The sequence below is a fragment of the Aotus nancymaae genome, unplaced genomic scaffold (genome assembly GCF_030222135.1).
Source record: "Aotus nancymaae isolate 86718 unplaced genomic scaffold, 86718_ANA_hifiasm-v0.15.2.pri h1tg000014l, whole genome shotgun sequence".
NCBI lineage: Eukaryota > Metazoa > Chordata > Mammalia > Primates > Aotidae > Aotus > Aotus nancymaae.
The window spans coordinates 116,393,203-116,416,936 of record NW_026988425.1 but is presented as its reverse complement, the minus strand read 5'-3'; the positions used below and the strand labels follow the sequence as shown (position 1 = coordinate 116,416,936).

At 37.9% G+C, this 23,734-nt stretch overlaps 1 protein-coding gene across 7 annotated transcripts in view; it reads left to right on the top strand.

Annotated features, from left to right (window-relative positions):
• MCTP2 (multiple C2 and transmembrane domain containing 2) overlaps positions 1 to 23,734 on the top strand; it is a 260,105-nt gene that overhangs the window by 147,670 nt on the left and 88,701 nt on the right. For all 7 annotated transcript variants that reach the window (XR_010342639.1, XM_064376265.1, XM_064376263.1 and 4 more), the window contains 4 exons: positions 7,009 to 7,111; positions 8,445 to 8,547; positions 21,842 to 21,943; positions 23,274 to 23,348. Coding sequence is in view for 6 of the 7 variants with exons in the window: in XM_064376265.1 (XP_064232335.1) it covers positions 7,009 to 7,111; positions 8,445 to 8,547; positions 21,842 to 21,943; positions 23,274 to 23,348 (383 nt within the window). In the remaining variant the exon portion in view is untranslated. The remainder of the gene's footprint in view (positions 1 to 7,008; positions 7,112 to 8,444; positions 8,548 to 21,841; positions 21,944 to 23,273; positions 23,349 to 23,734) is intronic.

The following is a 23,734-nucleotide window of genomic DNA, read 5'->3' as shown; positions in this document are numbered from 1 at the left end:
AAAGCTCAGTAGTTGTGATTGAATGTTTTTAATTTGCATGAGATCCTCGTGGATAGCTAAGCCCAAATCAAGACCAACTTTTGAAAAACACATTAAAAACTACATAAATCTGCCTCTGGCAGGCTGTCTGCTTCATCTGCCTGCCACAGGACATGGACTGTAGTCAATGCAAAGTTTGGGAATATATGGAAGACTTAGTGGTTTATAACTTAATGGTACCATGAGGGTGAATGAATTCAGTTCATTTGTGGCACTCCGAGAATTAAGAGAAGGAATCACTTCCATGTTAATGAATTGGCTCTTACTAACATTTTAATTTATTTAGCAAATATATGTCTCCTATGTGATACCTTACGATTTTCCCTGGTGACATAGTGGAAAAGAGGAATTGGTTCCTGACGTCATATGAAGTGACTGATGTAACCAGTGGCTGCCTGATTTCAATTATACTACTGAGGTCAAGAACATGGTGTTAATTCTTATGGAAGGGACATCAACCTTGCTAAAGAGTTGGTGAATAGTGGGTAGATCAAGACGGGTTATATGAGGTTGTAGAGATTCTGCAGGAAGTGATGTTCTAGCAGAGATGTCAAATAGAGACATGAGGAAGAGTTGGCACAGCAGAGATGAAGGAAAGGACATTTTAAAAATGAGGAAATGGCAATGTCTCAGGGCCTGCCCAGCTTTTTCAGAGGCCTGGAAGAAAGTAAGTGAGACTGGAAAACAGAAAGGAAAAGGGACCTCTCAGGGGAGAGGATATTCATGTCTTAGGTGGAACTGGGTTACATAGGAACTTAGGAGCCAGGTGAAGAAATTTGGGAAACTATTAAGGGAATGATCTGATCTGATATCAACTTTAAAAAGTTTATTGTGGCAGCTGTGAGGAGCAGGGATTTTTGAGGGGAGAATGAAAATGGGAAGATGCTAGACAAGATCAGTGAATGATGATATTGTTGAGGGGCTTGAGAAGTAGCAGGGAAGTGCAGTTAGAAGGAGGAAAACATTTAGGGCCAGGTGCAGTGACTCTCACCTGTGATTTCAACACTTTAAGAGGACAAGGAGGGAGGATTGTTTGAGCCCAGAGGTTCCAGACGAGACTGGTCAACATGATGAAACCTGGTGTCTACCCAAAAAAAAAAAAAAAAAAAAAAAAAAATCAATGAATCAGGTATGGTGGCATGTCCTTGTAGTCCTTGCTACTTGCTAGTCATAGAGGCTGAGGCAGGAGGATTGGCTGAGCCCAGGAATTCAAGGTTACAGTACTGTGAGCTATGATTGCACCATTGCACTCCAACCTGGGTAACAGAGTAAGACCTTGTCTGTATTTAAAAAGTAATAATAAAAAAGGAAGCATTTTCATGTCACTCATCTTGTTTGCCCTAAGTCTTAGAATATAGGATTATCAGAGATTTAGATAAATAACATTCGGCCAGGCGCAGTGACTCACGCCTGTAATCCCAGCACTTTGGGAGGCCGAGGCGGGTGGATCACGAGGTCAAGAGATCGAGACCATCCTGGCCAACATGGTGAAACCCCGTCTCTACTAAAAAATACAAAAAATTAGTTGGGCATGGTGGTGCGTGTCTGTAATCCCAGCTACTCACGAGGCTGAGGCAGGAGAATTGCCTGAACCCAGGAGGCGGAGGTTGCGGTGAGCCGAGATTGCGCCATTGCACTCCAGCCTGGGTAACAAGAGCGAAACTCTGTCTCAAAAAAAAAAAAAAAGATAACATTCAACAAGGTGAAGTTCTATTCTTCCTTTTCTGTTCTTGTAGTCCTAGCATGGACCTGTCTGCCGCTTGTTCTAGACATCTGTCACAGCAAAGTGAGCAGGTCTTTGCCTGTGTGATGCTGAAGAAGCCGTTATTTGTCCTAGAGAAGGCCAAGACCCATCTGGGAAAGGCTGGACATATGTTAAAAGTTAGGCCTAGAAGAACAGAGATCAACATTTTATCTTCTTATAAAAGCCCTCTTGGCTCCTAGCATGGTGCTTTGCACATTCTGAGGATCATAGAATAGTAACTGAATATATGAACAGGTACATTATAAAGGAGGCATTATAATATCCAAACTCATTATCATAGGAGTCTAGGGTCTCCCTGGAGGTTGCAGAGAAAATTTCACAAAGAAGACAAGGCTAAACTAGGCCTGAGAAGTTAGTTGGGTTTTGTTGTTGTTTGTTTGTTTATGTTTGTTTTCCTCTTTTGGAGAGCAAGGAGTTTGGAAGGGCATAGAAGGACAAGCTGTTCCCCATGGAAAGTAGGAAGCAGAAAAGAGCCTTGTTACTCTATGCGCAGGACAGGATAGGGCAGCCTGGTGAGGTTAGGAGTGGAGGAAAGAGACACCAACCTTGCTGAAGAGTTGGTGAACAGTAGGTAGATCAGGATGGGTTATGTGGGGTAAACTGATAGAAAATAGAGATTTCCAGAATTGATCAATGAAAATGTGCTCTAATAGCTGATAGTAAGGTTTGTAAATAAATGGATTGGAAATAAGACATGAAAATAGAGTTTTAGTAATTTTCACCTGGAATGGCTCTGCTGTTCCCCACTTCCCCAAACCTCTCTGAGCTAAAATGCTCCATACTTAGTTTCAGGAATTGTGTTGGTCCAGAGATGCTTTCTTCCAGCTCTACCCCTTGTATGGACAGTCTAGCATGGTTCCTGGTTGCTGGGTGACTAGGATGAAATGAAAAGTACTGGTCGTGGTCTTCAAGCCGATCTTTGTACCTATCCACCTGTATCTTATATTACCTGATTATGGCTGTTTGCCTCTCTGTCATATATATCTCTGATAGTAAGGTTTGTAAACAAGTGGCTGGAATAAGACATGAAAATGACATTAGAAGAAATACCTAATGTAGATGACGGGGTGTTGGATGCAGCAGACTACCATGGCACGTGTATACGTGTGTAACCTGCATGTTCTGCACATGTATCCCAGAACTTAAAGGAACATATATATAAATATATATATCTTCCTAATATATTTGATGCTTTGACCTGTCCCATCTCCACAAGAAGGACTTATCCATTTCTGCTCTTCAAACACTCCCCTTGTAAACCTCGATTAAGAGTCTCCTCCACTAAGAAATCTTTCTGAACTTTTCTGAACTGAATTACATTTTTCTGAACTTTGATGTTCTCATCTGCGTTTCACTGCAGCCCTCTGTCCTGGGCCATGGCACTCTTCTTAGGGGATGGTAAGGGCATACATATATTGGGTATGCCTGCATGAGGACCCTTAAGTGAATCTGCATGCTGACTGAGGAGGGGAAATTTACAAATATGGGATATAAGAGAAGTGAGGACAAGACGTAGTTGGAGATCAGAAATGGAAACAACTCAGATTGCTGTGGGATGAGAATGAGGAAAGTTTTCTTGGAAAGGGCAGCATTTTCAGAATAGCAGAGGCCATTATAAGAGTCCCTTGCAGGTAATAACTTAGGTGGTCATTGTATGTCAGGGTCGGTTTAGTGCTAGGAAACATTTATTAATCTAGGTGCTTAATAAATGGTCATCAAATGGGCTGGGTACACTGGCTCATGCCTGTAATCCTAGTACTTTGGGAGGCCGAGTTGGGTAGATCACCTGAGGTCAGAAGTTCGAGACCAGCCTGGCCAACACGGTGAAATCCTGTCTCCACTAAAAATACAAAAATTAGCAGGGCATGGTGGCACGTGCCTGTAATCCCAGCTACCTGGGAGGCTGAAGCAGGAGAATCGCTGGAACCTGGGAGGCAGAGGCTGCAGTGAACCAAAATCGTACCACTGCACCCCAGCCTGGGCAACACAACGAGACTCCATCTGAAAAATAAAAATTATCAAATGAATGATATGATTCTTGTAATACATTTATTATTTGTCAATCAGCTTCTGTAACTGATATAAAGGTAAAACTGTTTAATCTCCCTTACCATTCAAGAAATACAAATAAATTTTAAAGCATTGTTCAAAATAGCGAAGGCTACTTAGTGCAAAGTGAAACCGAATTGTCAGTAGCATAAATGTGTCAAGATGATGTGGCCTCTGGACACAGAGGGGGTCATCTAGATGTTTTACCTGTGAAATGGGTGGAATGAAGAGGAAAGGCGCAGCCTCATACGTGTGTATGTCAGTCTACCTCGTGCTTTTCCGTCGTACCATTGCTGAGCATTTGGACATTTCATTTATTTTGAGAGATCATTGTTATCTCAAATAAGAATATTTGTTATTTAAATTTTACTCGGAGTCCCCATCTATCTGAAACTTTTTAAGAGAAATCAACCCATAAAGTGTGCGTACTCTATAAACATTTTAATGTCTTTGTTTCTTCTTGCTTCTCTCTGTTTATTCTGTGATATTAATAAATGCAGCATTTTAATGAGCTTTGACTGAATTATCTTCAGAGAGTTGCTGCAATGTGCTCCTTGGAGACACGTAACTGAAGTTCCTGGTTTCTGCAGGAAAGTCTGTTCCTCATTAGCTGGGACAGCTAAGAGCGGGCTTGCTTGAGAGAGCGGGAGCCACAGAACGGGCCCACCTGTGCCTCAACAGGACCAGGCAGCAACTCTGCCATGCTGTGGAGTAACCCCAGGGTTTTCATTAAAAGTGTCAGACAGTTTCCCTGGAGCAACTGCTGATGGCATGTCATGCTGGTGTCTCTGGAGGAGCAGCGCTGACACCTACTAATAGTCTGACAAGCGGTTAAGTAGCTGTTTCAGCCTGGGTTGAGAAATCAAGCATGGTATACCTGAGCATTAAGCCAAAAGTACGTGGTCTCCTCTTCGTCACAGTGGCTGAAGAGGAAATGGGTTGTTCTGTGTTGGTAGGCTCTTTCCCAGCTAACTCCAGCCTCTTCCCCTGCAAATCACATGACCAGAGTAAACTGTCTTTATATACACCAGACTTTTTGTGGGTGCAGATGGATTTTCATGTTTGATTTTTACTCTCCAGCATCTAAAACCCCTTTCATGTTTGAGGCATTTCCCATTGTATATTTTGGAGAAGAGGTCAGAGCCCACTTTCATTCACAGAAGCTACGAAATCAGTATTCCCTTTGTGAGTTCTGGCACCTCAGGCCTGGGTACTTGGCTTTGTAACACATGCTCCAGAGTTCCTTATATGAGGCAAAGAAGCAGGAGCAGAGAATTCATTGGAAGCGAATTGTGTGGCCAGTATTCTGGGGAAGCAGAGGCCACAACAGACTTCCTGGTGTGAAATAGGGGCTGAGTTTCTTGTGCTTAAGTATTCTTTGGTTTATAGTGATTGTTTTTTTAGCCTGATTCTCCAGCCTTTGTAGAAATTCGGAATGCTGTTTGATACTATTTTAGCAAATTTCCTTTGTGTTACATGTAGACAGGGTCCATCTCCATTATTTGCAATCGAAAACCCTAACTCATTTATTTATTTCTGTGGCTTGAACATTGTCTACTAGTAACTGAAATAGTAGCATTGACTTAAAAGCTTTGGCCAGGCATCTACGTGTGCAGGCCACTAGTCAGTTGAGTGGAATCTCCTGATGTTTAATACTGATCTTCACCCATGTGTCTGCTCTTCTTCTCCTCCCTTTTAAAACAATAATCTCCATGCAGGTTTCTGCACATATCAGCATCTCTATTGATGTGCTGTACCTCAGAGCTCCTGGTTATTAAGTGAATTAGATGGAAGTTCAGTGACCTGAATGGTAGGCCAGCAGGTCAAGAGGCCTGAGCACTCTCTGGCTTAGGCCCTGGCCTGGGACTCCTTGGTCATTTGTTGGAACAGCATCTGTCCTTGTGCCCCCAATTAATTTAGCAAGCACCGCTTTGTAAAGTGCTAGTGTGCTGCAGAGACAGGCAATGCATTAATGTCCTACGGACATTATGGAGTCATTCATTCTTTTCCTGACAGTTCTAATTCCAGATCCCTCCGCCAAACCCAACAAAAGGGAAGTGAGTTTTTTACTTGGTAACACTCTAGGTCTAACTTTGGATTAGGAATTTTCTTACCTTTTTTGGTGTGCAAATATGGGAGATAGGGTGGAAAGAGAAGAGGCGAGAAGTAAAAGATGAGCTTAATTTTTCTGGTAAGTTAAAAACTATGACCTTTATTGAGTTATGCCTTTTTGTTTGTTTGTTTTATGACACCAAAAATGTAGCTCATATATTTTCACAGTGTACTGAATCAGGATCAAGAATGTTTTTGGCCATTTTTGTAGGAGCAGAGCTTAACTCCTAAAGAGCCATTTTTACACTTTTTCTCACTTCCTCTTATAGCCATGTGGAAGCCTGTAAGTTATAGGTTTCCAGTTATAGAATAGTCATTATACAGATTGACTTAAAGAGAATTTAGGAAAGAAACAGAGATGAGCTCCATTTTAAAAACAGAGAAATGGACGCTCATGCCAAATGGATTCCCATTTCTTGAAATGTGTGTGGCCACTGGCTTTCAAGGTCTGATCTTGGGTGGTGTATTAGTCCATTTTCATGCTGCTGATAAAGGCATACCCAAGACTGGGTAATTTATAAAGAAAAAGAGTTTTAATGGACTTACAGTTCCACATGGGTGGGGAGGCTTCATAATCATGGCAGAAGGGGAAAAGCATGTCTTAACATGGCATCAGGCAAAAGGGAATGAGAACCAAGTGAAAGAAAAACCCCTTATAAAACTATCAGATCTCACGAGACTTATTCACTACTGCGAGAACAGTATGGGGGAAACTGCCCCCATGATCCAATTATCTCCTACCGGGTCCCTCCCACAACCCATGGGAATTATGGGAGCCACAATTCAATGTGAGATTTGGTTGGGGACACAGCCAGACCATATCAGGTGGTGTGTTTGTTGTAACCTGTTTACTATGCTAAAGGTACAACACTCGTAGCCTCTGTCTCCTGGATTCCCACACAGAGCCTCCACAGAACTTGTTGGAAAAGGAGTCTTGCCTTCTCTCTTTCAGGAAGCACAACTTTATCTGACTTTTGTTCACATTGCCTCTGTCCCTTTTGAGATTCACTTGTCTTTGACCAATATGGATGTTATCTTTCCAGGGAAGAGTGATCCATTTTGCCTGTTGGAGTTAGGCAATGACCGACTTCAGACACATACTGTCTACAAAAACCTCAACCCTGAATGGAACAAAGTTTTTACATTGTAAGTGCCTTAGCCTCTGGAATTATTCCTGCTATGCTTGGAAGGTAGTCTGGGGTTCTTGAGTGGAATTTTCTGTCCATTTTTATGGGCAAAGAGTAAATTTTATTGGTTTTTCTTTTGAAAACCTTTTATTCTTTCATTTTATAGAGTGTGGTGTTAATGATAGAAGAGATTATTTGAAACTGCAAAGGACTGGTATAGGAGGCATTTGTAAAGTAGATCTTTTAGTGACTAAATTAATCTATGAGTAAATGGAAACGTCCATATTTCCAAATTAATTCATTCATGGGTTAAGGAAAGTTACTAATGGAGACCTGCCTTAAATTCAAGGACCTTCTGTGTTCTAAGATTATGTTAATGCCTGAGCCTCATATTCTGCCAAAATCTTTAGGAAATTACAGATTGTTTGTGACTCCTTAGAGACTCCCAAAGGCTCCTTATGCTCCAGTTTATTTGAGCGAACCATCCCACAGTGATTCTCTGCTCACACTATCAAACCAGGGCATTTAGAAGGCTGGATATATTTAAGATCTCAGTTTGCTTTAGATTTCAAGGCACCTGAACATTGAGGGGAGGCCCCTGTTGAATTTGGGTGAAATGGTGATCTCCTGCCTCCACAAAGCTAAATCAATGCTCTATGCTTATAAATGAAAAAATAAAGTTTATTCTGAGTAGAGTTAATGGTATTAGTAGAAAGTTCCCAAGGAACTATAAGAAATGGATTAACTCTGCTAAACAGCTTTGCCAATTGCCAGATTTAGGAGTCTCTTGTTTCCTTAACACTTTGCCAATGGCCATGGCTCCATTTTTCATTGTCCCTGGTGTCTGCCTTCTGGTCAGTGTTAAAAAAACAGTTTTAAGATATTTTTAGTATTTTGTGTTTCAACAACAGAGGCTGTCTGTATATTTCAGCAAATAGTGATTTTCACCACCATTTTATTTTAAAGTTAATTCTTAATTTTAAATGATGCAAACTCTTCTCATTTGGAAGCTTTTTTGAAATTACTTTGGTTTGACACACTGCTAATTCTTTCTCCCTATCTCTTTCTTTATCTTGTTTCTTTAAAAGTCCTACACTTGAGTACAGGTATATTGTTTGAAAAATGTCATAGTAAAAAAGTTGACTTCTTTTTTTCATATGGATGTCTGAATCTTCTATGATGGAAGGTTTGGGAATACATTCAGTTTGATTTAATTTTTGGAATTTAATTAAATGGTAGTTTTATACTCTAAGGACATACAGACTTAATTAGTGAAACAGTGTTTCCAGATCTTCATGGAACAGACTTCACTTGTGTTTTTTTGTGTATAATACAAGGTATTTTTGTTACAGTCCCATTAAAGATATCCATGATGTTTTGGAAGTGACAGTGTTTGATGAAGATGGAGATAAACCCCCAGATTTTCTTGGAAAAGTTGCCATTCCCTTGCTGTCCGTAAGTTCCCTTTATTAATAAACAATTTGTGAGTCATTTTATAGGTGATGAGTTTCTGAGGTCTAGGGTTGCTTTGTCAATCTGGGGGAAAAATCCTCCTAACTATAGCAGGAAACGACTGTTTTATTCCTCATTCTTATCCAGTATTTTCAGTAGTTTCAGATATAAAGGGATGTAATTTTTTTTTCTGTTTCAGTCCAATATTGATTTAACCAAAACATTTTAACTAGTTCTTCAATTCATTTTCAGTCTCTCTACCCTAAGATAGGAATTTGTCTTTGGTTACAAGGAACATGGATGGATGACTGATATTCTGTTTATTAATGAAAAACACACATATATTTCTTTATACCTCCTTACTGCACATTTCCTTAAAGATTAATTGTTGGTAACTGCACATTTGTTCTCAGTTCTTCTAAAGACTGTTTTCCCAAAAGTTCGATTCGTCTTTTTAGTAGTCATGTTTGCTTTCGGTCTCAAAATTAAAAAATGCTTTGTGGAAGAAAGCAGAGAGCCTTTCTTGGAGAAGGAAAAGTGTTTTTGGCAGTCCAGCTAAAAGATAATGCACCAGGGTCAGCGAAGAGGAAAAGCTGATGGAAAAATACTTACAAAATTCAGAAGAGAAATCACCAAAGAATGACTTTATATGGGGAAAAAAATGGGGAGTGAATTCACCTCTTAATTAGACAGTAATGTTTCTACCAAATGTACTCTTTGAAGAATGTCAGTTTTTCATCCAACCCTTAACACAATTTGTTTTAGGCTTTTTATGTCTTCATCAGCCAGTGAGACTTTATATTTCCCAAAGACATTTTTCCCAAGCTATCTGTGCATTTTTGTGGATGGAACACTCTGTAATTTAACCATGAGATTAGCCTAGCTCACATGATGTTTATAGAGGGAGGACTGCCGTACTTCTTAATCTCTTTTCTTCTGTGTTTGCGCGCTTGGTTAATTTCTCCCAGAGTTCTCATATCCCTGATGTTACTCGGAGAGCCTGTCTGGAGCATCTGCTCCCTGGTACGGCTGGCTCCTGCCACATGCTCTGAGCCATTGGCACCAGCCGAGCAACTCGCAGAAAGGAGATGGCAATTTGGGATTTCCTTCCCCTTTTTGATTACAAGTTTGTCAGTTATTCCTATGAGAATACATGTAACCAGAATGTGGGGGACACTTTAAAGAGGTCTGGGGGACTAGAAGCAATGACTCTTTTTGACAGGTTTCCCATCTCACTTTTTTTATTCCTTGCTCAGTGAACACGAGTTTTGTTTTGTTGTTTTTAAACCTCCCTCTGTTTTGTACATAAAAGTTTTGTGTGTTTGGTCTTTCTGTAGTACCAACAGTTGACTTAGCTTGCCTGCCTGCCTTCCTTTTTCCCCTTCCTCCCTTCTTTCTTTCTCTTCTTCCCTTCTTATGGGCAACCTAAAAAAAGTCAAGATGTGATGGCTTGCATTTAAACTAGGCTTTCACAAAACATTCTACCTTGTATTTTGAAGGATCTGGTTTGTAAAAAAGCATTAGCTTGGGTTAGTGGTTCTTCCTTTTTCTCTCTGTCCCCTCCTCCCTCCCTCCCTCCTCCCTCCCTCCCTCCTTCCCCTCCTTCCTCATTCCTTCTCCTTCTTCCCTCCCTTCTTCCCTCCTTGCCTCCCCCCTTCCCCTCTTCCCTCCCTCTTCCCCCTCCTTTCTCCCCTCCTTCCCCTTCTCTTCCTCCCTCTCTCCCTCCTACCCTAGAAGATCTAAGAAATTACCTCCAGCTTTATCAGGGTTTCTCAATGTTGGCACTATTGATATTTTGGGCCAGGACATTCTTTGTTACATGGATCTGCTCCGTGCATTGCAGCCTGTGCAGTTGTCTCCCTGACCTCTACACACGCGATAACAGTAGCACCCGCCCGCATCCCTGCTGTGACAGCCAAATTTGTATGTAGATATTGCCAGAGATTCTAAGTGGGGTAGAGATCTTTTCCAGTCAAGAACTGCTGACCTAAACTAATGCATTTTTCAAAACATGTCTTTCAAAATACAAGGTAGAGTGTCTCGTGAATGATCTGGCTTAAATGCAAGAAGCAGTACCCCACTGGGACTTTTTTTCAGATTGGTCATAAGCTGCCTTATGATCTGCTGTTCATCCATTTGTTCCACAAATATGCATCAAGTGTCCACTTTGTGCCAGGCACTGTTTTAGGTGATAGTGCTCTAACAATGACCAGAGGGAGGCTCCCTCCTCACTTGGAGCTTGTATTAGTGGCAGGGAACAAGGCATAGACAGAACAAAAGCAATGTACAGAATGTTAGATGGTGAAAAGTAAAGAGGGAGAGGGTTGCTGGAAAGATGTGTGAGGAAAGGTGCTTTTTTCCAACTGCCAGCCAGGAGGTGAGGGAGAGAATTATGTGGCTCTCCAAGGAATCACTCCCAGGCAGGAAATTCTCAAGTTCAAGGGCTGTGAGGCAGAACCTTGACTGTCAAATTCCAGCAATGGCCAGGCAGCCGGTAGAGATAGATCAAGTGCGCCTGCTGGCGAACAGGAAAGGACATAGGGGTAGGGTGGAGCTGGAAAGGACTCTGGAGGATGCGAAAGTGAAAATGGTTGAAGGACTTTGGCTTTTTCATAGTGGGGGACGGGAAACCACAAAAGGTTTCAGGCCAGGAAGTGCTTGGTTTTGTTTGTTTCTAATATAAAAGTGCTGTGGTACCTCCAGGAATAAGCCCTGATCTGCAAGGTCTCCATCTTGTAAAGCCGCACAGCCTGGGCCATTCTTCTCAGGTACCTCGGAGGTTCCTGGCATGGTGCACTGAATAAGACGCTTCACCGGCTGCCGTTCACTCTGGCAGTTTCCATCCAAGTTCATTTCCAATTCCTTGACTAATAAATTGGGGAAGTGATCACATCTTCTAGTGCATCTGTGTGGGCTCTTCCTGAAATTCAGTGGTCCACCTACAACATTCCTCTGCAAATGAATTGATTCCCTGTCTAATATTAGATATAAATATGATCTTAAAATTGCCACAACTCTCAATTTAACTGGCAAAGTAAACGCTATCAGTTATTTCATGGATGATTCTATTTTCAAACAATTCAACTTGTGATTTAGAGAATGTGTTTTAACTTATTTAGATCTAGTTTTTTTTCTTTAATCTCTCTTGAGTGATGCTTACGCTCAAGTAGTGAACTAGCAAGTTCTGTGCTGTGCACTTAGCATGTTCTAAATCATCAATTCTCTAAGGACTGGATGAGGCAGGCTTTGTTGTGATGCCCATTTACAAATGAGGAGACTGAGGCACTGAAACGACCCTGCAGCTCGTAAGTAATGGAGACAGGATTTGAATTTAGGTGGTCTCATACTAAAGCCTGAGCTCCTAAGAGTTTGTTATATTGCTACAGTGAGTAACTAGTAAGTATATATCTTCCAAAAAACAAGAATCAAGAGGCTATTTGGTGTCATCACTGTGCTATGTGCCGTGTGGCGAGGGGGTGGTAGGAGAGACGCAGAGCTGAAGAGAAGTTACGTATGTTGCGAGAAGGCACCTGTACAATAAATGCATAAGACCCAAATACATACGTAAGAGCCATAGGAATGACAAAGAGCAGTGGAAAGTAGGAGGGTTGGGTTTCAGTTTGGGGAGACAGGAAGCAGGGAGTTTGAGCTGGGTCAGGGACGAGTGGCCTGTTGACAGTGTGTGGTGGGTGAAGTGAAGAATGAGGGTCATTTCAAACATAGGGTCCAGGGAGAGGATGAGGGGAGCAGAGGTGTAGGGGAAAGGCCATGTCTGGGAATGAGCAGGGGCCCGGCTTCTGGGAGCTCAAGATGGGCGTGGAGGGGAAGTGGGGCACACTGTGGGCAGCCCAGGAAAGGTTGAGGGAGGTCTCAGTTACTATTTTGGCAGGGAGCCACTGAAGACTTTTGACTTAGAGGTAGAGATATTGGAGTAGTTGACTAGGAGGAAAGTTTTGGCTCCAGTATAAAGCAAATTAGTGAGAGAGAAGCCTCTTCCCAGAAGACTTGGTTGAAACTCCCAGAATTAAGCATGAAAGAACACCCTTTTAGATTTCATATTGTGTGCTTCTTAGGAGAAGGACTTGTTTCTCTGTTTTGTTTTGTTTTTTTAATATGAGAGAGAATAAAAAAAAATTGATTTATTAGTGTTTCACTCTAATCTTTATAGGCTATGGAACCATAATCAACAATACCTTATTTTAGGTTTAAAAACAAAAATTCTATTTCTTGAAGAAGAATGTGAATAATTTTTTTGAGAGTTCATTTTCTCTTACCAAGTCACAAACCATAACTTGGTTTACACTTTTAGAGAAAATGCGAACTATATTTTTAAATGTCTAAGTATAAAGTATAGAATATACTTCAACTTTTAATCTCACTCAAAATGGTAATGTGCTAATGCATTTAAGTCTGTTAAATGAAGAACCTGTTCTAAATTCACTATGTCTTTTTAATCAAGGTGAATGTGATAACTGACTACTGGCTCTTTTAAAATCCCTCTAAGTATATCTATTATTGATGGTGACTTGTTCAAGGCATATATATATATATATATATATATATATATATATATGCTTAGATGTTTATCATAATTGAAAGAATACAGGCCAATGGACTATCCTTCCTTATATTTCATTTGTCTTCAATATTTTTTAGAAAAATAGTTATTTATATAGTTATTAAGTTATATAGTTATATAGTATAAAAATACTTTTTAAAAGTTTTATAGATATGCAATACTTTTTTAAAATATTCATGGTTAAAAACAGTGGGAAATTGAGATTGGAATGCATTATAATCTGAAGACTTCTAATATTTACTCATTTTCACATTGCCCCTGTAATCTTGTAATCAGTAACATAGTCTGCATTGGAAAACACTAAGCACCTTTTAGAGTCTTAAAACATGTCAGGCAGTAGACATTATCTTCTGATAATTCACTGATTCAAATAGGCTTATTTAATATTTTTATCCTCAATTAAGTGATCTTAATTCTTGCCTGAAAATCAGGCTGAATTCTTCTCTAGGTCATTCCTTTTTATTTAATCACATATTTACCCTGTCAAAATTACCCAATAGACCCATTTGAGAAGACTGAAAAATCAGCTTTCGTGGCAATCTGTAAAACAGGAAAAGCATACACACATTGGTATTTCTTGATAACTAATAAGAAATTATCTACAGTTTGATGAAGACCTGCATTTTGAATCAAATGTGGTCCTTTTGTGTAAGCCAGGCCAATGTCACAAATGACTATAATCAGAAGCATGGCCCTTTATGCTGCCCTTCTAGAGTCCCAGCATTCTCTTGGAATCCATGTATATCCATCGATAGTTGGCTGCACCAGTAACAGCTTCACTTAATTAGTTTTATGGAACAAATTTTCTATAATGGCTTATACCAAAGAAATACCATGTAAATCTCCATTTGCATTTTCAATTAATTCTACTGCCCAAGTTTCACCTGTGATGGGTTTGTGCATTGAAATGGACTTGAACAATCATAGGTTGTTTTAGGTTAATATAGAAATTTTTGGCCATTAAGGTAAATAATATTGATTTATAATCAAGCTTAATAAAGTAAAAGTAATCTGTTGCCAAGGTTTGGTTTTCCAGGGCATAGATTTGGTTGGGGAATTCCATGTGACTCAGGTTGGCATCATGGGGTGAGCATAGGTGAAAAGGAGAGAGGGATGTATCAACTGGGAAATTATTTGCTAAAGACAAAACCTGAGACCCAATATGGGGCGAAAATGGTCACTTTGATCACAAACTTTCAACTGTTTTCACTCTCTACTCCTGGTCTAAAATGTCCATTGAAATAAATAAATGAAGACAAAGTAAGGCAAATTTCCTATTGGTCCTAGAAACTAGGAAAGAGTACCTTTAACATGCTGGAGAAATCATGAACCACATGTAGTAGACAGTGTGGGTATTTGATTAGAACAGACAGGCTAAGAGAGAAAGAATGACTGTATCAGTCTCCTGATGGCAAGTAGAAAGCTGGGTGAATCACACATGGTGGGAGATGTTAAATAGGCTAAACTTTTCTATTAAGTGGAAAAATCTCTTACATGGATTTAAAGAGTAAAAGCTAACTGCTGCTTCTTTGAGACACCTAAAACACAGTAATACAGAAAAAAATAAGCAAAAGTATCCTACACAAATGTAAGGAAAAGGTGGGTCAGAAACTTGATACAGGTTTTAGGGGTAAAAAAAGATTGAATTAACAATAAGGTTATTATAAATATGAACCTTTAAGTGGATTAATTCTCATAGAAATATATATGTGTGTTAAAACAGGGAAAAAAACCTAGAATTGTAGAATTGTCAAATGATATATATTATATATTCAGCTTTTTAAAAATTCAGAAACAAAAAAGGCTGGGAATTGATGCTTCTTAAAGGCCCTAATATGGGAAGATCAAGGAAGCGTTAGCAGTGATGATTCCGGCACACTCTTCTGCAGCCACTACATTTCTCAGCAGATTCTAGACTCTCTCTTTTTTATTTTTTTAAGGTGATTCTCAGATGATTTCTAAGCATACCTAAGGTGGTGGTTCTCAAACTTTGGAGAAGTTAAGCAATTAAGCTTGATCTAATGTATGTGTATGTACACATACACATAAAAGATAGAAAATATTCTGTTCCAGTACCTATTTAACATGTTTAGACACGAATCATGTTCTGGGTCCAAAATATTTCAATTTGGAATTCACAAAGAGCAGAAATTAGAAATTGATAACAGAAATAAATATCAAGCTATTTGTTGGGGTGGGAAATCCCAAGTAACTAAGGTAGATACCAAAACTGCAATTATAAACTACTCAGAAATGGACAATTAAATACTATAGATAAAAATATGGATAAGGTCCAAAAGTATTATTCAGAGGAAATTCTTACCTTGAGTGGCTTTAGCATTAAAAAAGAAAGGTTGAAAATCAATTGAACATCTGAACAACAACAAAAAAAACTCAAATAAAACTCGAATATAAAAGCAGAGTGCAATAATATAGAAAATATGTGAACAGTAGATATGATGAAATTCAATATTAATTCCCCAAAAAACAAACGAGGCAAACCATTTACAGGGTTCATGGAAAAAAAAGAAAAAATATATTAAGGTTGAGGAAAGAGCTGTGAAGAACACTAAACTTCCCTGAGGGGTCTCAGAGAAAACATGAATAATTCTAGAGATGTTCCTTGGGAGAACTTGGGTACTGTAAAGGTATAAAATCTCTCCATACAAACTATAAACATAATATAATTCCATGTTTGGGAAAATAAATATGTTTATTAAAAAAGTAAAAATTATCTTGAAAAAGTATAACTAGAGCAACTTGGATATACTGTTTAGTGAAAATAATTAATTATGGGAAGACTAGGAAGAGTTATGAAATTATTCCAGCCTTTTCTCCCTGCATCCATCCCTCCCCCAAATAAGGAAATAGCAGATCCAAATTATTTTATGAACAAGTGTTTTTCAATCCTTAAAGGGACAAGCCATTCTTATATGACTTAAATTTATTAAGAACATGAAAAAATGAAAGACTTGGAGAAGATAGAGCTATTCCCTCTATGATCTCGTCTTTAAATTGATAATAGTTCCTCTTGCATAGGATTGTTTGAAACTTCTAATGAGTTTATATGTTTATGAATTAACAATGGAAAATTAAGCCTTTTATGTCAGTTTTGAGCAATACAAAATTATAACAAATATATGCACATTTTAATGAAAGAAATATTATTTGCAAATACTATCTACCTGATAATAACATGTTATCTATGAACATAAAGAAAATTTACAGGAAACATATTGGAATGCATAAAATATCAGTAAGATCAACATTACAAAAATAAGATTAGTGACTATACACAACAGGAAGACATTTTTAAAAAGTGAAAAAAGAATTCAAGACCATAACAGCAAACAAAACAAAAAATTATAATGTCTAAGATCTATGTGAAGAAATTCTAGGACTCTACTGAAGGGCTTGAGAGAGGACTGATTGGAAATCATTTATCATAGACTTGAAGGATGAAGTCATTGAGGAAACGATAAACTATTTAATAAGCAATTCTGGGAATCTGGTTGCTTATCCATTGGGGAAAATCTATCAGTGTATTAGAGCAGATACAACAATTTCAGGATGAATTAAAGATCAAATACTTCAAACAGACTTCATTAAAAGTGTTAACATAGTGGGGAAATCCTATGCAAGTAACCTGAGAAGCAGGAATAAGAGAGAAAAAAATCTTAAGATGTCAGTATGGCCAAAACAATCACCAGCAGAAATTGAAGACAAAGGATAGACTGGTAAAAAATACTGGCAGTAGCTAAACAAATGGATAATATCACTAGTACAGTATGTACATTTTCTTTAATCAATAAGGAAAAGACAAGTCAACCTAGCAGAAAACTTAATTCAAAGAAGTCAAAATCAGCAAGGCATGGTGGCTCACGCCTGTAATCCTAGCACTTTGGGAGGCTGAGGTCGTTGGATCACCTGAGGTCAGGAGTTTGAGACCCACCCGGCCAACATGGTGAAACGTCGTCTCTACTAAAAGTACAAAAATTAGCCAGGTGTGGTGGCATGCTCCTGTAATCCCAGCTACTTGGTAGACTGAGGCAGGAGAATTGCTTGAACCCAAGAGACAGAGGTTGTGGTGAGCCAAGATTAGGGCATTGCACTCTAGCCTGTGCAACAGAGCAAAACTCCACCTCAAAAAAATAAATAAATAAATAAAAATAAAGTCAAAATCATGATAGCTGAACATATATGAATGACTCATAATTTATTCATTTATGATCATGATGGTCAAGAATGCAAATGCTGTAGCCAGACCACCTAGGTTGACACCCTGACCACTCCCTTAAACTGGCTGTGTGATTTTTGACAAGTTACTTAACCTCTTTGTCTGCATTTCTTTGTTGCTAAAACAAAAATTATATCCTTCTACTTGTGTTGGAGGTGTATGGTGAAGATCAGAGTTGTTAAGTGTGAGGTGGGCACAACATTCCCTGGCACACAGTGAGCACTTATAGTGTAAGCTGGCATTATCTTCATTTGCACTGTTTTAGCAATTGAAATGACCAAATACAAACATACCTCAAAAACTTAATATGAGTGTTTGTTTAAAAATGTTATATTAACATTGTGGTTTTTTCTATTAAACACTTTTTATAAATTTTACAGTTTTTGGAATTAATGTGTATTGCTTTTGTAGGGGCAGCTTATATTTTAAGGGGAGTTGGTTTGAGTTTCAGGCAGTGGATTGTCTCAAGAAGGAAGTGAGGTAGAAGTGAAGGAGATCTGGGGTGATGAATTCCATGCTTCCTCTACTGGCTGGTAGCTGAGCTTCTTTGCAGGCAAACAGTGACCCAGCAGAGCTTTCTCATTGTGTTTGTAACTCACGTCATGGGAACAAGGCCTGATCCCCAGCGGTGACAAGAATGTGAAAGGATACCAAGTATAGTGTATGGATTTTCCTGTTGCCCAGCCACGTGTCTGTCCTCATCACATTTTATTGGAGAGCCACTTTCCATGTGAATCAGCTGGGACCAGTAATATGTCATGGCGTTGTCACATTATTTTCCCTTTTATGTGGAGTGAATAGCAGCTGAAAGAACAATCCCGTTTATATGCAGTGTCCTCAGTTTCTAACTGGAAGGTCAAACAATGGGGAATCAATATGACTCTTTAGTTTGGATTTTGATCTTAAGTGTGTATCTTTCCTCTTGAAAGCCATTGATGGTTTTGTTCCTTCATATTGATTCTGATTAACTTTGCTATTGAGTAAATTTGTAACTCATTGCATCAAAGATCTTCATAGGAAAGCATAATAATGATAATTATTTTAAAAAGAGTTCAAGATGAGAAGCTTTTTTTCTCTGTTCTCACATGCTCACCTCTGGTATATGCTGATTGTAAAATAGCTTAGTTTTCTAATATAATGAGTGTATCATTTCTTTGAATCAAAAATTAGTTTTATCAACCAACATCTAAAAACTGGTCATATTTACTGTGCATACAGCTTGGTAAATATATTAATATTCTTTTTATACTGAAAAAACTTGAATAGCTTAAGCATGATTGTGGGTCAAATTAAAAATTTTAAGCAAGACTATTTTCACTAACTTGGCTCTGGCTCCAAAATTCTGAATCATTACTTAGACTTCTTGTACTTTTATTTACTGACTAATTGAACCAGGAATTAATTGTTAGCATGTTCTATAAAAGCTTTGTGACATATTTCTGAAAATAATCTAAGGGACATGAAAATGTTAATTTTCCTGATTTAGGGTGTTTGCATTCTCAAGTTAAATCTATTATTACTGTTCTGCATAGATTGTTTCTTCAGCTTTTTGTCTAATGTTATGCACTATTTGCCCATGAAAAGGCAAGTATACAAAAATGTGTAGTAAGTCAATTTGAAGAGTTTATCCTGGAAAACTGAAGTTAAAGACATTATCATTTTATCCAAGACTCCTATTTGAATGAAATGAAGTCCTCCCAAATGTCAGCTCAGGAAATCTCTCCAGATGAATTGCGTACTCCTTCCATCACAAATTGAAAGCTATATCGTTCCATTTTGCCTTTGCTGACAGAGATCTCAAAATTAATGAAAAGTATATATGGATTCTCCTCTAAATACTGTGCTTTAATTAATTATGGCTGTTTATTTAATAGAAGATTTAAAGTTATAAACATAGAAATAATTTTCAGACTTTTAAATATAAATAATATATTTAAGACATGGAATGTGTGTGTGTATGTGTATATATATATGTTTAGTTTTCATCTCCTATTATATACATGCTTCAAGGTAGGAGTTTGGCAAGTTGGTTGATACAGAACTTTGTATCTGATATTCTTGTTTTAGAAGTTCAATTATATAATCAGGGAGGAAAGTGAAAATAGTTTTTAAAATAGTCTCTTCTGTTACTGTCTCATTGTTAATTATAACACTATTCAAATGTGTTCACCTGTTCTTAACCCAAACATATTCCAAATACAAGCTAGTATTTTTCTTCTTTCCGTTACCTTTTCTTTTCCTTTACCTTTTATCTTTTCTCCAAAGATATTCCTTGTAGCAGAGAGACTAGAAAAGTGGAAACAACTAAATGTTTATCAATAGGATAATTAATAAATTATAATTTACTCACTTTTTAAAGATTATATAGCAGTATAAAAAATGAATCAGACCTAGATACTAATATAAACATATTACCAAGTCATACTGATAGATACAAAACAAAATTGCAAAATACATATAACTTGTCACTTAGGCAAAAAAAAAAAAAAATCATTCGTCTATTAAGATTATTTTTATAAATAGAAACTCTTAATAAAATTTACAAAGGATGCATGCCAAATTCCTATCTAATTTATGCTTAGGGGAAGGAATTTGGTGTTTGTGGAAGTTCAAGAGACTTTGTTTTTTTTCTGTAATTTTTAAACTTTTTACAATTTTTAAATTCATATTCTATTTTTAAAGATAGTTAGGTACCAAACATGCATAGGTTTAATTCTAGCTCAGACTTTGCTGCTTTAATGTCCTTAGGTGGGTTCTGATTTTGCTGACACAATGTGAGGGACATTAGGAAACAGGAAATGGCCATTTACCAAATTAAAAAAAAAAAATCCCTTTGCTATAAAATATTTCTTTTTATACTGATACCTCTTGTTCTTCTGCTATCCTTCACCAACCCTTGAGAAATCATGGAAATTTTAAGATAACAGTACAATGACTGTGGGTTGAAGCAAAGCTAAACTGGACCTAAGTCAGCTTGGCAAATTGTCAGGCTGTTTTTGTATTTATTTCTTTCAACTTTAACATCCACAATTTATTAAGTGAGACTGTGTATCAAAGCGGAAGCTCAGAATCCTGTTTGGACACCGTTTAGGAAGGAAACCAGGTCTTTATGGGGCACCCCCTTCCTCTTAGCTGCTGGCCAGGAAAACCATCCTTCTGTATCAAACCTATTCAATCAGAGAGAGGTGGAGTGACTTTGGGAAGGAAGATGACCTCTCCCTTGTAAAGTGGAATTGCTCTGTTTCCCCCCATGACTTATTCAACTCATTTCCACCACTGTTTATAAGAACACTTGTGTGAATGCTTGTAGTGACAGCAATAGTCATTTAAAATATGGCTCAAATTTCATGCTGTTAGATTTCCTATGCTAGTTAAATTTTTGATCATCACAATCTAAAGTAGAGCTCTTGATTAACTCTAGTTTTGCTGAGGCCCTTTTGGAGTTAGCAGGTATGCTTCTTAAAGGCCCGAAGTTTAATCAGTACATATACTACTACTATGTAAAATCATGGCTGCTATCAAATCTGAAAAGAGAATGATTAAATCAAGCTAATTAACTTGTCTTTCATGGGAGCCAATTAGTTTTCAAAACGATACTGAAGATGTTTTACTTAGATAACTTATATGTGGGATCCAGAGGTAGACTAGTGTATAGAGCTGATGTGACATGCCAGCCAAGAGAGGGTAGCAGAGAAACTTGTTTATTTTGAGGATTTGTTGGCACTTTGTGCATTTTGAGTGTTTTTGGATTTTGACCTCAGCTCTAAGTTGATTTATTTATTTAATTTGCATTGTTTCCTGGCTAGTAAAATACTATTAAAACCAGCTCCTTTATTCATTTCTGTAAAAAATAACCTTTTGAGGGGAATAGTTTCAGATTTACAGGGAAGTTCAAAGAGAATAGAGTTCCCCATACATACCTTAATGTTGACGTCTTATACTACCATAATACATTTGTTAACACTGAAAAGAACTAACATTGTTACATTGCGATTAAACGCTGATCCCTATTTGGATTTCACCAGTGTTTGCACCAGTATCTTTTTTTCTGTTCGAGGACCCAATCCAGAATACCCCATTGCATTTAGTCATCTTATCTCTTTAGTCTCTTCTAATTAATCTATGACAGTTTCCTAGTCTTTCCTTTCTTTCCATGACCTTTACCATCTTGAAGAGTGTTGGCCGGAAATTTTGTAGAATATTCATAATTTTTGAGTAAGTGGAAATGTGTAACTTACGATTTGTACCAATATTTTTCATCCACACGTCAGTTTCAGCCTGGTGATTGTCACTTTATCTTCCTATCTAGAGTGTGTTATAACAGCTCTCTAGAAGTAAAGGGTGATTTGTGGTGGGTTTAATGTTTGCTTCATCTGTGACCATTCTACATTATCAGTTTTCCCAAAGTTAGTTTTGGTTATTTGCTTTAGACCACATAGTAACCTTGCACCAATGTGTATTTTATCTTTTGTTTGTGACAGATTAGAGATGGACAACCAAATTGTTATGTACTAAAGAATAAAGATTTAGAACAAGCTTTTAAAGGAGTTATTTACTTAGAGATGGACATCATATATAACCCGGTAAGTGTAACTGGGTCATACTTCTAAGCTTTTCCATACCTAAAATAAGAGGTGACCAGCTTTTGGAGGCTCAAATCAATGTAAGATGTTTCAGAATTTTTGCAGCCAGAGAGGGAGGAAAGACTAGTGTTATAAAACTGAGTCATAAAATGTGCTGGATATCCCAGCTCTCAAGTGGTATTAAGGGAGAATCAGCATAATTGATGAATCAGCAGGATCAGCAGATTCTGTTGAATCTGTTGATCAACAGGTTTGATGGTGAATCAGGAGAATTTACCATTTGTTGAATCAGCAGAATTGACGGTGTTTAATTCTCAGTAAATCTAAACGTCAAGGAAAAAATTAAAAAAAGGAAAATCATTTTCTGTATAATCTATATATTATAAAACTTTATATAAAATGTATATAACATGATATGTTATATATAATTATATAATATATAGTATGTAAAATGCATATTATATAAAAATCATGTAAATTAAATATATATATATATACACACACACATATTTTCAGTAATACTAGAACTCAGTAATACTAGAACTCAGCACAGTCTCCAGTATAAGGATGTGTTGTTTCTTCCCATTTCCTTCCCTTTCCCTTCAAGGAAATCGTACATGCATTTTATAAGCAGGTCAGCCTCATCTCCTGTTTTCTCCTGGAAAACGTTTGTATTTAGAGTATGAATACTGGCAAAACCTGAGTTTAAGGGAAAAGGGGGATACAGGCTTGAAGAGAAAATGTTTTGGTTATGGGATTTTACAGTTCATTAGATATGGAGAAGGACTTTAATCTGATTCTTTAAGGTTTTACTCAGTCTGAACAAATGCCTAAGTCACTCTGAGCCTCAGTTTCTTCCCTGTAAAATGGGGCTAAAATGGCTCATCAAGTTATTTTTCCAGATCATTGAAAGGAAATAAGATTCTCTGTGAAAGATGTGTTTTCATAAGCTGGAAATTATTATTCACATGCTAGACATTACTGTTGGAAGCTTAACTTAAAAGAATTTGAGAAGGAAGTTTTATCTTTTACAGACGTTAGTTTGAAAAATTCATGAACTTCAATCTCTGCAGTGGTTTAAAATACCTCCAGGGAGTGAGCAAAGTGGAGACAGTACCCTCCTAGACTCAGTCTAACCCATGCCAGGGACTCTTATCAAATGAGACCCCCAGAAACATGTACAGGGCACAGGTGTGTCTACCATTTCTTTGGTCCCTGCTAAGGTCAGAGTCAGAAGCTATTGATTTGCATGATTTTCCCAGTCATTAAGAAAACTAGATGGATGAAGTTTCTATAAATGCCACTCTTTTTAACAATGATGTATTTCTAGGTCAAAGCAAGTATTAGGACCTTTACTCCCAGGGAAAAACGCTTTGTTGAAGACAGCCGCAAGCTCTCCAAAAAGGTGGGTCAGTACAGTAGATGGTGTGTTGATTGATACATTCAGCACCCAGTACCTGAAGTGTTAACATTTGCCTGTAATTTCTTCCTTGAATCTTTTCCTCCCTCACATTCCTCCTCTCTCCCTCTTGCCCCATCTCTCTACTTCTTTCTCTTTGTCCCCTTCTCTCCTAAAATAAGGAGCTCCATCAGCTCCATAAGAAGGAGATGACTGGTCAGGCGCTGTGGCTCATGCTTGTAATCCCAGTACTTTGGGAGGTCGAGGTGGGCTGAGGTTGGGAGTTTGAGACCAGCCTGACCAACATGGAGAAACCACATCTCTACTAAAAATACAAAAAAATTAACTGGGTGTGGTGGTGCATGCCTATAATTCCAGCTACTTGGGAGGCT